Source organism: Kogia breviceps, chromosome 14 (assembly GCF_026419965.1).
Source record: "Kogia breviceps isolate mKogBre1 chromosome 14, mKogBre1 haplotype 1, whole genome shotgun sequence".
Taxonomy (NCBI): domain Eukaryota; kingdom Metazoa; phylum Chordata; class Mammalia; order Artiodactyla; family Physeteridae; genus Kogia; species Kogia breviceps.
Window position 1 is genome coordinate 87,654,205 of NC_081323.1, and position 14,564 is coordinate 87,668,768.

The following is a 14,564-nucleotide window of genomic DNA, read 5'->3' on the forward strand; positions in this document are numbered from 1 at the left end:
CCTGGCATTTTGGAGGCCTCAGTCCATTCCTTTCAGCCCCTAGTGCCTCCAGGAGAGGCTGGGGCGTGCTGGCACTCTCACTTCTTTGGACTTAATCTCTCTCTGCTCCCTCTGGAGACGCAGGTCATTTCTTCACGCCGCCTCATTCTGAAGACTCACAGTGTGTGTCCTGGTTGGGGTGCGTTTGCACCCTTTCCGCTAGACTTTTGTGTTTTTTTAATGTAAAAAGTGATGGTTGTATCTGTTACCATATTTGTTTATAATGTCCATATTCTCTTATCGTATTAAGGTTATTAAAATTTGCTGTTTGCGTATTTTGACCCCTTGGGCGTTTTAAAATTTTTGGCTGTGTTGGGTCTTTGTTGCGGTGCGCGGGGCTTCTCATCGCGGTTTGGCTTCTCGTTGCGGAGCGTGGGCTCTAGGCACGCGGGCTTCAGTAGTTGTGGCACGTGGGCTCAGTAGTTGTGGCTCGCGGGCTTAGTTGCTCCGCGGCATGTGGGATCTTCCCGGACCGGGGCTCGAACCCGTGTCTCCTGCCTTGGCAGGCGGATTCTTAACCGCTGTGCCACCAGGGAAGTCCCCCCTTACGCATTTTTAACCTTTACCGTGTGTCAGACTTTTAAGCTAAAAACGCATGTTCTTCAGTTCTGAAAAATCACGTCCCTCCTTGGATCATTGCTTCTGGTTCGTCTGTTATCCAGGTTGTGCGTCTCCTGGACTGACGTGTCATCCGGATCTTTTCTCTCCTGGTTTCTCTTGTCTTCTTGCCCAGTTCTCAAAGCGCTTTCCGTGCTGTCTCTTCCAGCCTGCAGGAGAGTAGGGAGCTCGCTGCAGGGCAGTGGGCGTCGGGCGGGGCGGCCGTGCGGGCGCCTCGGGATGCAGCCTCCGGGGCAGGGAGGCTCCTCACCGTGGGCGAGAGATGGGAGGTGCTGGCCTTGGCGACAAAGCTGGTTCTCCAGGTGGGCCCAGGAAGGAGCGTCGGCGGCCCCTCCCGTGTGGGTCCTTGAGGCGTGTGAGCAGGGGCGCTGGCTGGGCTGGTGTCGCTCGGTTTACCAGGACCCTCTCCAAGGGAGGGCTCGAGGCATCTCTGGGGGTCACACGGGGGCCTTTGGTTTCAGCTAAAGAAAATTCCTGCTTCTGCCGCACTGCTGTCTCGTTGGCATGGTTCTGGAAGGCTCTATTTCCATCTGTGACTGGCTAACAAACGGCCTAAGCATTTTATCTCCTCAGTTACCCATTATCTTAATTAGGTTATTAGTTCCTTCTAGAGAGCGCTGCTCTTCCCTGATTAAGGCCCTGACTGGCAGGAGAAGGTCCAAGTTTTACCACGGAAATAATGCTCCTTGGTACTTGAAAATGTGACTTCCCCCCACTTAAGAAAATAAGACATATTCATTATTGAAAATTTGGAAAATAAGGGAAAGTATTAGGTAGAGAGTAAAAATCACCTGTAAAGTCACCGCCTGGAGAGAATTGCATTTAACATTTTGGTGCCTTTCATTCTTTTCTCACTATTGCATTACTTTTCTTACCTAATTTAAATCAACCTATGTACATAGTTATATATTCTTTTTTTTAACGTAAAATACTTACTCATATTGTGAACATCATATTTAATGCCAGTGAATGGGTGGGGTGCCTAAGCATGTCTTTATTGGAATTTTAGAATGTTTCCCTTTCTTTTTTCTATTTATGAGTAACGCTTATATAAACATCTTTGTACGGAAGTGTTTGATTCCCTTCTGATTATTTCTGTAGGATAGCAACTTAAAAGTGGAATTCATTTGTGGAGAGATGGAGACCTTTTAAATACAGATGTGTCCAGGTCTAATAGGATGTCGTTGGCGGTATCCCACTGGCTATTTTAAAATTTGGGGGGGACCAGTGCCAGTTTACGTTCCCGCGGGCAGTTTCTGAGCGCGTCCGTCTCTCCTTATCCTCGCGGTCATGTGATGCCATCATTGAAGGATCTTTGCCGGTTTGAAAGGAAAGCGTACCTCATTATTTAGCTTGCGTTTCCTTTAGTATTTGTGAGGTGGAGCTGATTTGGGAATGTTCACGAACATCTCTGTTTGTCAACTGTACCTGCTTCTCGTTGCTTTCCTAATCTTTATTTTGAAATACTTCAAGCGCGCAAGAAACGGATACAGCGTAGTGTAATGAGCTGTTTGCGCGCCCATGACCCAGCTTAAGAAATAAGATGTAGCGGGTGGAGCACGGAGGGTGGGGAGGGGACACAGTCCCCTTGGAGGTGTTCGTGGCTCCCCTCCAGGCCCGTGGAGAGGAGGCTTGGGAAGCTTAGGACATCTGCATTGTGCCCGGGACTTGAACCCTTGGGCCGCTGGCGGGAAGGTGGACGTCGGGCGGCTCCGTGGGGGGTGGACAAGGACTTGTGCTGGGGGGACAGGGCCGGGTGGAAATGGAGCTGCAGAGCTGGCAGCGGGCAGTGGCCGCTCGGGGCACCTCCTCCCGGCAGCATCCAACTTTCGGAGCGGCTGGTGTAGGCAGTGTCCTTATGTGGCCTCTTCCAGGCGGCAGAGCCCTCGGCTGGGTCGGCCGGGGGCCCCGGTCCCCGCCCGGCGTGTCCTCAGGGTGCCCTCCACCTGGACTGGTACGGCGGCGGGTCGTGAGGCTGTGGACGGTTATGTAACTGTGGAAGGGACCCGCCTGCTTGGGTCAGTAGGTCATTACCCAGCACGCCGCCGCCCGGAGCCTCGCTGCGGGCACGTGGACTCCAGTGCACTGTCCCCCTGGGGTCACCCTGAGCTCCACCCTCTCCCCCCGCGCCCCCCCGTCGGAAGGAACCACCATCCCGACTTTGTAATGGCTGTTTTCTCAGTTTCCTTTTAGTGTTATGGCCTGTGCGCTTTGCCGGTTTTGAGTCATGCGGGTGGATTTACGTCTCCGTCGTGTTGTGCCGTGGGGCTCACGCCCGTGCCGCTTGGAGCCGTGTCCCGCCACGTGGGTGCAGAGATGCCGAGCGGCTCTGCAAGTGGGTCTGGGAATCGTGCTGCTCAGAGCATCCTGGTCCCCAAGCGTGCAGGTCCCTCGGGGGTGCGCACCTGGTCGGGATATTGCTGGACATTGAGTGTGCGTACTCCTACTTTACCTGATGGGGTCAAACGGTTTCCTAGTTTACCATTCCACGGGAAACGTCACGTGCCTGGTCTGCTCTTTTGCGTTTTCTATCGTTTGGTCTTTTTCTTATTGATTTGTGGGCATTCTTCTAGATTCTAGTCTTTTTTAAAAAATATATTTAAAAAAATATTTATTTACTTCTTTTGGCTGTGCCGGTCTTAGTTGCGGCATTCGGACTTCTTAGTTGCGGCATGCAAACTCTTAGTTGCGGCCCACATGCGGGATCTTGGTGCCCTACCAGGGATCGAACCTGGGCCCCCTGCATTGGGAGCGTGGAGTCTTACCTACTGGACCACCAGGGGAGTCCCTAGATTCTAGTCTTTTATCAGTAATACGTGTTATAATGATAATGATTTCCTCCCGGTCTGTGAGCTGATTTTTTAAACTCGACTTATCGTTCGTGTCTTTTGATGAATAAAATTGTTAATATAGTTGACTTTGTCGATTCTCTTCTTTATGGTTAATGCTTTTTTTTTTTTTTTTTTTTTTTTGCGGTACGCGGGCCTCTCACCGCTGTGGCCTCTCCCGCTGCGGAGCACAGGCTCCGGACGCACCGGCTCAGCGGCCACGGCTCACGGGCCCAGCCGCTCCGCGGCACGTGGGATCCTCCCGGACCGGGGCACGAACCCGCGTCCCCTGCATCGGCAGGCAGACTCTCAACCACCGCGCCACCAGGGAAGCCCATGGTTAATGCTTTTGATTCTGTTTCGGTTTTGTCTCGCATAAGAGATCCCTGCCTCTGAGGTTGTAGAGATAGTCCCTGCATTCTCTTATGAAAACGTTATAGTTTTGCCTTTCACATTAGGGTCTTTAAAGCCTGACTTTAAAAATGGAAATAAAATTCACATAACATAAAATTCACAATTTTAAAGTGTATAATCCAGTGGCATTTAGTACCTGGCCGTGTCATTTTGGTCTTTTATTGTATCAGTACGGTATATTACAGTGATTGACTGTGTTGTATGTTAGATCACTCTTGCATTCCTGGGATAAATCCCACTTGAACATGGTTTGCTACTATCTCGGAGACTTTTACATCTCTATACATAAGGGATATTGGTCGGTAGTTTTCTTGTGATGTCTCTCTTCTTTCTTTTATTGGACTTCATGAAACTGCAAATTGGTTTCTTCAGTCAGTTCTGAAAAATTCTCACTTATTTTCTTTTCAGATATTGCCTTTGCCCTCTTCTTACTGCTCTCTCCCCAGAGCCGTCTTTTTTTTTTTTCCTGGCCGTGCTACATGGCTTGTGGAATCTGAAGTCCCCAACCAGGGATTGAACCCCGGCCCTCAGCAGTAAAAGCACTGAGTCCTAACCACTGGACTGCCAGGGAATTCCCCCAGAGCTGTCTTAAAACGTGTGTGAGGCCTCTCACTCTCTCTTCCCTATCTCCTAATGTCTTTCATGTCTTCTTTTTTCTTCCTTTTTTGGTCACTTTCTACCACATCCTAGACATTTTAGACTTGTCTTTTAGTTTACTGATCCTCTTTTCCATTGTGTCTGATATGCTGCATAGTTTCCGTTACTGTATTGTTTCATTTCTAGAAGTTCTAGTTGGTTATTTTTCAAAGCTGATTTATTTTTTATAATTTCCTGTTCTCTACATATATTTCAAGGCATGTTTTATCTCTTTAAACAGTGTAAGCCTGGTCTTATAATTTGAGTATGGTAATCTTAAGATCTGAGGTCCTCTTCTTTAAAAGGAAAATTTTCATTGAAAATTAGCGTACAGACAGAAGCGTGCCCACATTGTGAGGGCGCAGCTCAGCGATTTTTCAGAAGATGAGTACACATGTGTGCCAAGAGCTAGAACAGTATCAGGACACCTGCAGCCTCCCCCACACCTCCTTCTGGCCCTCGGCCATTGAGCCAACCTCTCTGACTTCTAAAACCATAGTTCAGTTTTGGCTCTAAGTAAATTTCCTATAAATGGAATCGTATTATTTGTACCTTTTTGTGTCTGGCTTTTTTTTTTTTTTTTTTTTTTTGGCTTATTCTTGCCTTTTAGAAGAGTCCATGCATTACTATTGCTGTGCAGGATTCCATTATGTGAATGGGCCACAGTTGATTTGGTCGACCAGTTGTCGGTAGACACTCGGTGTTTCCGGTTTGGGCCCAGTAGGCGTGATGCTGCCGTGGACGTGTTCCTGTGCACGTCCCGTGGTCCCACGTGTGTTCCTGTCGTGTGTACACTGCGGAGTGGACGTGATGGTTCAGTGGTAGGAGACACCAGCCCACGGTGCTTTCCAGGCCGCTTGTGCCAGTTGACGCCCCCTCCCCCAGCAGCGTGCAAGGGCTCTAACTGTCCCACTTCCTCGCTCACACCTGGCCTGTCTTTTTCACCTAAGCTTCCTTGATTCTGTCAGTGGTGCTTTTGTAGTTTTCAGTGACGTGGTCCTGCCCATCTTCTGGAAGCTTTATTCCTCAGTTTCTTGTTTCTTGACATTATTATAAATGGTATCTTTTTTAAAAAAACATACCCTTTTCTCTTTTTTTCTAGTATTTTAAAATAGTATTGAATTTGCATACTCACCATATCTAGTCCCCTTGCTAAACTCATTTGTTAATTCTAATAATTTGTCCATAGATTCTTTTGCATTTTCTGTATACACAACCACATCGTCTTAAAAATCATCACAAATTTCTTTCTTTCTTTTCAATCCTTCTACCTTTCATTTGTTTTTCTTGCCTTATTGTACTGGCTGGGACCTCCAGGACCTCCAGTACGATGTTGAACAGAAGTGGTCAGCAGGCATCTGTGTCGTGTCCCTAACTGCGGGGGGGGGGGGGGGTACGATATACATTTTTTTTTTAGAATTTTATTTGCCAATGGTAGGATCGATCCTAAAGAGCTAGGTAACATATTCCCACGTCACCGCAGTCCCTTTGAAGGGTTTATCTTGAGAATGAAGTGGAATTGAATGCAAAATACTCAGAATAAAGCTGGCCACGAAGCAGGTAGATGCGGCGTCACCAAATGGTCCTTAGGTAGTTTCTCATCGTTGTTGGACATTTCAAAGACACAAAACCTCAAATTAACGTCAGGGACTGCTCGATTAACTTAGGGCTTCGTTCCGCATCTTTTGCTAACCCAGAAAAGGGCATTCTCGTTACAAGGGACTTGTTTAAGGCAGGTCTGACCTCCGAGTTGTGCAGTGGCTACTGCAGAGTTTGTGTTAGCAGCGCCTCTCCAGCTGTTGTTAGAGATCCACTAAAAGAGTCTCAGTTCCCCCCAGTTTTAGGAAAATTCCCTAATGCAGGAACGTTTGCCTCATCCGACCCCGATCGGAAACCGCACCTCTGAGTTCTCCTGCAGCCCTGGTAGTGGGTGTGATCAACAGGGATTTCTCCGAGTTGTAGACGCTGTTTCACACCCTCTGATCCTGGGAGAGAAGAGCAAACAGGGCCCAGAGGTAAAACCTACAGCTTGAATTTATTGTCCTGAACTTACTGGCGTCCAGGAAGAGAGCTGTGCTGTTCTTTCCAGTGCTGTTCTGGAGCCCATGACGGGAGCCCTGATGACAACTGCCAGCTGCTTTCAGAATTAGCGGGCCCCCCCCGCCCCCCCCGCCCCCGGTATCCCGGCTCCTTTCCTGTCTCCCCGCAGGGGGGATGCCTGCACCGACACGTCAAACACCGTGTGGCCTGCGGTGTCATCCTTCCGCCTCTCCCCCGCTGCCCGACGGCTGCCTGGCCCAGGGGCGTCTGATGGAGGGGACGAGGGACCGCAGATCCCTGCCCTGCAGAGGCAGCCGCTCGCGGGCTTGACTCCGGTGGCGGGAGCTGGGGCAGCTGCCGGGAGAGGGAAGCTCCGGGCTCCTTTCTTCAACCACGCGCGTCCGTTGTGAAGGGCGCCACCGTCGTCTGTGTCGCGGTTGCGCCGCCTGCCGGTTAGGGCCCCTCCCCCAGTTCCCGTGTCAGAGACACGCAGTCCCGGAGCGGCAGGGTCGGCCCTGAGCATCCAAGCCAGGGCCTGTGACTTAACCGTGAGCCTGTTTAGGGGCAGCAAGGGCCGCTTCAGAATCCCTCCCGGTCGTGTTCTCCTCCTAAGATGTGGGAAAGCGGTCACTGTGCTTCTGGGTCTGGGGCCCAGTGTTGGGCGGTCAGGTGGTCTCATGTGTGTCCTGGGTGGGGGGGGGGACACAGAGGCCTCTCCAGGTTCTGGTTACCCAGACCCCTCCTTCTATTCCTCTGCTGGGTGTGTTTCTGCCTTTTCACCGGGGAACAGATACAGGCCCAGCTCTGAGATGTGGCGGGTTCAGGCCCAGACCACTGCAATGAAGCCGGCACGTCGGTAAAGAGAGTCACAGGAACTTTTTGGTTTCCCAGTGCCCAGAAAAATGATGTTTCTGCTCTACTGAGGTCTATTAAGGGTGCGATTGCATTATGTCTAGAAAAACAATATACATACCTTAATTTTAAAATACTTCATTACTGGGCTTCCCTGGTGGCGCAGTGGTTGAGAGTCCGCCTGCCGATGCAGGGGACGCGGGTTCGTGCCCCGGTCTGGGAGGATCCCACGTGCCACGGCCACTGAGCCTGCGCGTCCGGAGCCTGTGCTCCGCAGCGGGAGGGGCCGCGACAGTGAGAGGCCCGCGTGCCGCAAAAAACAAAAAAAGACAAAAAATACTTTATTACTGTGCTTGCTTCGGCAGCACATCTGCTAAAATTGGGACGATACAGAGAAGATTAGCATGGCCCCTGCGCAAGGATGACAAGCAAATTCGTGACGCCTTCCATATTTTTCCAATAAAGATGTTTAAAAAAATAATAAATAAAAAAATACTTTATTACTAAAAAACGTCAAAACAGTTACAAGAGTAACATCAGAGGTCATTGATCACAGATCACCATAACAAATATAATAATAACGAGAAAGTTTGAAATATTGTGAGAGTTACCACGGTGTGATGCAGAGACACGAAGTGAGCACGTGCTGTTGGAAGAAACGTGCCAGTAGACTTGCTCAGCCAGGGTTGCCGCAGACCTTCAGCTTGCAGCACGCCGTATCTGTGAAGCGCAGTAAGACAAGGTGTGCCTTATACAGGAGGGAAGAGGGGAGCCTCCTATCTGCCATCTTCCGGGCAACTGACAAACGTTTTAGTCTAGAGAAGAGCGTTAGAAATCCAGAACGCAAATAAAAACGGTAGGTGCTCGAGTGTCTTTTCCGAGTGCTCGGTGGGTTTCCCTTTCTCCCCCTGTGGGTTTTCTGTAGACAAGGCACTGGGGGAGGGGAGTGCCCTTGGCAGTGGTTCCTGTCCTAGCTGAGTTCCAGAACCTTCTGGGGAGCGTTTACAAAGTACAGATTCCCGGGTGTCCCTCAGACCTGCAGGACCAGGTAAACCTGTGACCTCGCTAACTCCGCCACCCCTAGCGCAGCGGGAAATGTCCCGGGCCGTGCAGCCCAGCTCGCGGGGAGGCGTGATCCAGAAATGGAGCGCGTCTTCTTCACCCAGTGGCAAGGCTGGGCGTTTTCCTCTAAGATGAGTAACTTGGCGCGTGAAATCACCTCCGTACAAGGCCTGGCCGCTCTCGTCACTTTATTCCCTCCGCGCCGCACCCCCGCGGGCCAGGGCTTCTCCGTGGTGTGTCTGTTGCCGAATCTCCATCGTGGTGGCGCTGGAGGGGTCGCAGGGGCGACCTTGCTCTGGACGCGGGCTCCACCGTGACGCCCCAGATCCAGCGCGCAGAGCCTGGACCAGGCCGCGAACCCCAGGCCGCGCCCCGCAGGCCGCTGGCTCGTGGGTGGCGCTGCCCACACGTCCCCCCTCTCGCCGCCGCCCAGCCTCCCCGCCAGGCTTAGGGAGGAGGTTCTGCTCAGAGCCGGACAGACCGCCCTGGGTTTGCACGGCGTTGGGATGTGTGGCTTGTGGTGGCGAAGCTGAGGTGGGATCAGACGCGGGGCGGCACCCGAAGCCGCGACCCCCTCAGGGTGGCTGGCCGAACGGTCTCCGGCGGCCTCATCGGGCGCCCCCCCCAGGCCCCCCTGCCCACCTCGGGGCAGCCGCAGAGTCCTACACACGTGCGAGGACCTCAGAGTGTCCGTGATTTTTACTTTACACCTGAGTACTTGCCCTCCAGAGTTGACATAAACATTTTAAATCACATTTATTTCGAGTTTTAACAATAAAACGAGTAAAACAGCACACAGAGTTATCCATAAAGTATGTGCTATCACGTGCAGTACGTGATGTCACACGTGTCCTGGTGGCTCCAATACGGTATGTGATGTACCTCCCCGGGCTCAGACCCCCACCAGTAAGGGGGCCATTTCTTGAATTTACTGTGTGCCTCTTCTGTCCGTTTTCAAAAACAGCTTTACGTGCACACGTACGCACAGCACGAGCGGTATGTGGTGGGGTCTCATGTGCTCTTTTCGACGTGTAAGCAGAGGTCTCGCACCCTACCCATCGCTCCCCCTCTGCCTTTCCACCCACCACTGGGTACGGGCTCGGCCCGGCTTCCCCTGCCGCATCTCTGCCCTGCGCGAGGATAGGGCCCGTGGGGGGTTGGTTATGTGGGGTCCAGAGGCCTTCCTTGCTCAGGCGTCCACACGTGTGAGGGTCCTCCTGGCTGCGCTGCCCGCGGGGTGTGTGCGGATCTCTCGCCGGACCTTGTGGGTTGCTCTACACGCTGGCCGTGCTGGCGTCGGCGGTCCGGCGGCCCCGGCCTCGAGCTGCCGCCACCTCCCTCCCGACAGCCCTGGCCCTTCAACCCTGAGGGCCCGTGGATGGGCCCTGGGCGCTGTTCCAAACTCCCCAGGTGGCCCTGAGCGAGGGCGGGGTGAGAGCCCCTGCCTTAGCCTGGGAGGGGTCGTTTGCCAGGGGACGCGGGACCCCAGCTGGAGGAGTGGTGTCCAGTCGGCCGAGAGGGCGGGCCCACGCCCGTCTGCCGCAGTCCCGGGGACGCTGGCCCTGGTCGCTCAGGCCTCGTCCAGGGCCTCTGGGGGCCCCCGGGAATCGAAGAGGAAAGGGTGACCTTCTGGGTTCTGCTGCTGCCTGGGGGCCCCAGCACTTGTGGAAGGTGGTTCCGAGGTGCGTCCTCTCCCGCAGCCCCGTCCTAGAGGGAGGAAAGGCCTGGGCTAGAGCGTCGTTTTGCATTGGTTTTTAAATGTCTTCTTTCAGGCAGGGCCCCCGCTTGTGCAGTGATGCCCCAGCCGTGAGAGCAGGCTGTGGGACGGGTGAGGCTGGGGGCTGCCCCCCGCCGCCTGCCCCCACCTCCGCTCCTCTGTCCCTGCCTCCTGCCCTCGCCCTGCTCCTTCCCCTGACCCGCCCCTTCCCCCCCTCCGCGCCTGACGGTCGCTGGCCCGGCTCTGCAGCAGGCGGGGAGCAGCAGGTATCCGGCAAACGGCTGGCACTGCGGCTGAGCCGCCTCCCTCCTGCAGCCCCGGCTCCCTGTGGGCTGCCGGGGACCGGGCTCCCTTCTCCTCCTGGGAGGCAGGTCGGCCTTCCCGGGCGCCCTCGGCCCCCGCTTGCCCACCTCGCTTCCTCTGGCTTTGTCTGGTTTTGTCTGGAGCGGTTATAGGAAGGGATGCTGCGGACAGAGGCTGTGTGGAGGGCCCTCGGCAGGGGCTCAGAGAGGAAGGCCTGGGTCAGCCGGGGAGCGGCGACGGTGACGGGAGACTGGCCCTCTTGAGTTCCATGTGGCTTCTCGGCTTTCACGCGGCATTAGTTTAAAAGAGCGCTTCCTACGTGTAGAAGGGTAAGGCTTTCGTGGGGTGTGCACGGGTGTGCGCGTGTGCATGTGTGCTCGTGTGCATGCGTGTGCCTGGCCGTGTTGGAGGTGCCCCGGGAAGGAGCAGCCGTGTTCTGGATGGAGACCAGCCGGCCCTGTGGGCTGGAGTGACGAGGCGAGCCGACTGCTTCCTCCTTGTAAAACGAGGGGGGATGACGAACGGTTGTCATGTCATCAGCGCGCACGCGCACGTGCACGCGGGCTGCCAGGACGGGACAGGGGATGGGCAGGTTTGGGGGTCGGCGTGGTACCCACGAAGCCCCCAGCACGCTGACTCTGCGGGGGTTGAGGCTGCGGTGGGCTTGGCACCCCGCGGGGAGGCCGTGGAGCTGGCTGGTCTTGGGGCTGGGACGTGCCACGGGCTCCTGTGGGGCGTCTGGGGCCGCGGACGGCCGGGCTGCCTGGCTCGCGGGGCGAGCGCCGGAGGAGCCCTGGCCTTCCGAGGATGCGGTCGGCGGGCAGAGCCCCGCGGCCGCCTGCAGGCCTGCTTGACGGAGCCGCGACCCTTGTCGGGAGCGGCCTCGAGCCGTCTGTTCACCCCGCGCTGCCTCTGCCGCAGGGATAAACGCCCAAGCCCGGAGACTGCAGCGGAGCCGCGCCAAGGGAACCCCAGCCCCGGCCGCGGGGGGCGCCTGGAGCCCCCCTCCACCCCGGCTGCGCCGCACGGTCAGCGAGACCAGCCTGGGCTCGGCCACCGCCCCGCCATCCGCTGCGCGGGGCCCCGAGGAGCCCGGCCGGGACGCCATGCGCTGCTCCCTCTACGAGTCTCCCCACCTGCTGCTCCTGCAGGGCTACAGCCAGCAGCACGTGAGTGCCCGTCCGCGGGGCTGAGGCGGCGGGGGGCGTGGGGGGGCCGTGGCGCGCAGGGCAGGCAGGAGGCTCTCGGCTAGACGCCCCCGCCCCTCTGGTCCTCACTCACCACGTCGGCGGGGCGCTCGGGGGCTGGAGAAGTGGGCTGGGGGGGAGCGCCCCATTGGGTCTGCCCTAGACGCTGGAGGAGGGTGGCGGCTTCCCCGTCCTCTGCTTCCAGAACGTTCTTTGGTGCAGGCTGCAGCGGGCGGCAGCGGCGCCTTGGGAGGGGGTCCCCCCAGCTCCTCACTGACTGATAGCAACATGGGTCTTACCTGGTACTGGGCCCCCTCCCTGCCCGGCCCGGCGGGCCCCTGGGGAACGGCCCCCGTGGGCTGGGGCGCAGGCCTCCCGCGGCCTGGCCTCGAGCGTGTGCAGGGCGGCTCTCTCTGAGGAGCCCCCAGGCCCCCGCCCCGCGCCAGCATTTTGTACCACTTTTGCCGGAGGCCTCTTGGCCTGAAGGGTCTCGCCCTGGCGACCCCACCGACCCTGCCCTGCCGTGCTGCCGCCCCGGGGGGGGGGGGGGTCTGCTGTTCCTCCTGGCCTCTCGCTCGCCCGCGTGTCCTTCCTGCTCCACCCTCCCCGAACGCCGTGTGACCTCGTCAGGGCTCTGCAGCTCAGGGCCTGGGAGGCAGCTTCCCTCCCAGAGCCGGCGCAGCCGAGGAGGGGCGCTTCCCTGGCTCGTCCCTGTCACCTGGCGGAGCGGGCGGGCCCGGCGTGTCTGTCGGCCGGTGTCCCCGCCCAGGTCTGCCCTCGTCTGGCCTCTCACATCCTGAAGCTGGAGCCCCCCACCTGCACCCCCACCCGCACCCCGGGCGTCTGGTCTACCACCGAGGCTGCTCTGGGAGATGGGGGGGCGCCCAGTGTGGGCAGGCAGCGGGTCAGGAAGGGCTCCGGGGGGGCGGGGGGTGTGCTGCCCAGGGTGGCTTAGGTACCAGGGACGGAACTGCCCGAGTGGCGTCCTGCCCCTGAGGTCTGGTGTCTGCGTTTCAGGACAGCCTGGTCTACGTGCTCAACCGGGAGCAGCACACGGTGGGCCAGAGGACCCCCTCCAGCAAGCCCAGCATCAGCCTCTCGGCCCCCGACATCCTGCCCCTGCACTGCACCATCCGCAAGCGCCGGCCATCGGGCCGGGCGCAGGCGGGGGCGCAGCTGGTCCTGGAGCCCATCCCCGGGGCGCCCGTCTCGGTCAACTTCTCGGAGGTGGGGGGCCGCGCCGTGGTGCTGCGCCACGGGGACCTGCTCTCCCTGGGCCTGTACTACCTGCTGCTGCTGAAGGACCCAGCGCAGGCCCAGCCCCTGCCCGCCCAGGCCCTGGCCCGCCTCCGGGCCGTGCCGGAGAGCTGTAGGATGTGCGGCGCCCCGCTCCGGGCCCGGGGCGCCTCAGTCTCCGCGGGGCCCGTCCCGCCCCGGCCGCGGCCGCTGCACCTGGAGTTCGAGCCCGACGTGGAGGACGCGCTGCTGCAGCGGATCCTGACGCTGGTCGAGCCGGGCGGCGGCGACCACAAGCTGACCCCCGCCTTCCTCCTCTGCCTCTGCGTCCAGCACTCGGCCGCCCGCCTCGAGCCGGGCTCCTTCGGGCGGCTCCTGCTCAAGATGGCCACGATGATCCGAGAGACCGTCTGGGTCAGTGGCGGGGGGCGGGGGGGGCGCTGGCTGCCGGCGGCCTCGGCCGGGGGAGGAGCAGGTGGGAGCCGCGGCCGCCCGGGCGGGGGGCGCAAGCTCCCCCTTGACCGAGACCAGGCTTCATCGCCGTTGGGCGAGCAGGGTAGACAGGGCCACCGAGGGGGCTGGGGTGTCCGCTGAGGGTTCAGCTTCGTGAGCTCTGGTCCTGTGTCCCTCCCCACGGCCCGGCCCTGCCGGCGCCCGGGCGGCCTGGGGGCCCCGCGCTTTCTGCCGGGAGCAGGTCGAGCCCCGGCCGACACCCCACCGCAGAGCCCTCGTCGGGTGGGGGGCAGAGCGGGGGCACGGGACCGGTCGATGCCGTACACTGAAACTTGCCCCAGGACGGCCTCTGGACCGCGCGCCACCACGCACGTCCGGGCAGAACTCCTTGCCGGGGGGCTGACCCCTGCGCCACAGGATGTTGAGCAGCAGCCCTGGCCTCCCCCCGCCCCCCGCGGCTGGCAGCGCCCCTCCCCTCACCCCTCTCGGAGGCGGCCTCGGGCACTGCCAGACAGACGTCCCGGGGCCGGAGCACCTGGCGGGCAGCCCCCCCCCCCCCCCCCCCCGTCCTCTCCCGCCCCCCCAGGGGCTGGACTCCCTGGGGACCCAAAGGATGGCCGGTAGTTACACGCAGTCCTTCAGAGAGACTCCCTCAGTCTCGGCCGCGCTCACCTTGAGGCGGACGTGCGCAAAGGAAACCAGTCGGCTGTGTGGACACAGGAGAGATTCCTCAGATTAAAAGCCGCATTTAAAACGTTTGAAACGTTTTAAAAGCAGGAGCCATCCCGGCCGCCCCGCGTCCGAAGGTCTGTGCGCGCCGCGTGCGTCAGAGCCGCGCCCCCCAGCGTCCCGCGTGGCATTTGCTGTGTGCGGTCCCGCCTCCCCTCTGTGCGGCTGACGTCCGTGCAGCGTGGCCCGAGGGGCCTGGCGCTTAGAAGCTCCGAGTTCCACGCGGGTCGCCGTCCTTTTCCGAGTCTGCTCTGTGCCAGACACTTACCAGTAATCAGACGCTGTTGGACTCGATTCCCACAACCTCCCTGACGGCGTAGGTGCGGGGTCCCGCGCCACAGCTGAGAGCTCCGGGCAGAGAACCGGGTCCCCCCGGGCCCGAGCATCGTCCCCGGCTCCCCCGCCGGGCACGTGGGATCGGCCCCCCGCCCCCCCCCCACCCCGTGCAGG

At 58.4% G+C, this 14,564-nt stretch overlaps 1 protein-coding gene and 1 non-coding gene across 6 annotated transcripts in view; both read left to right on the top strand.

Moving 5' to 3' along the window:
• Window positions 1-14,564, top strand: part of LOC131740922 (monocyte to macrophage differentiation factor 2) — a 141,837-nt gene that overhangs the window by 85,227 nt on the left and 42,046 nt on the right. For all 5 annotated transcript variants that reach the window (XR_010836426.1, XR_010836425.1, XM_067012598.1 and 2 more), the window contains 2 exons: window positions 11,431-11,678; window positions 12,714-13,346. Coding sequence is in view for 3 of the 5 variants with exons in the window: in XM_067012598.1 (XP_066868699.1) it covers window positions 11,431-11,678; window positions 12,714-13,346 (881 nt within the window). In the remaining 2 variants the exon portion in view is untranslated. The remainder of the gene's footprint in view (window positions 1-11,430; window positions 11,679-12,713; window positions 13,347-14,564) is intronic.
• LOC131741922 (U6 spliceosomal RNA) lies at window positions 7,777-7,883 on the top strand. The gene has a single exon (XR_009331275.1). It is a non-coding gene; the product is annotated as a U6 spliceosomal RNA (small nuclear RNA).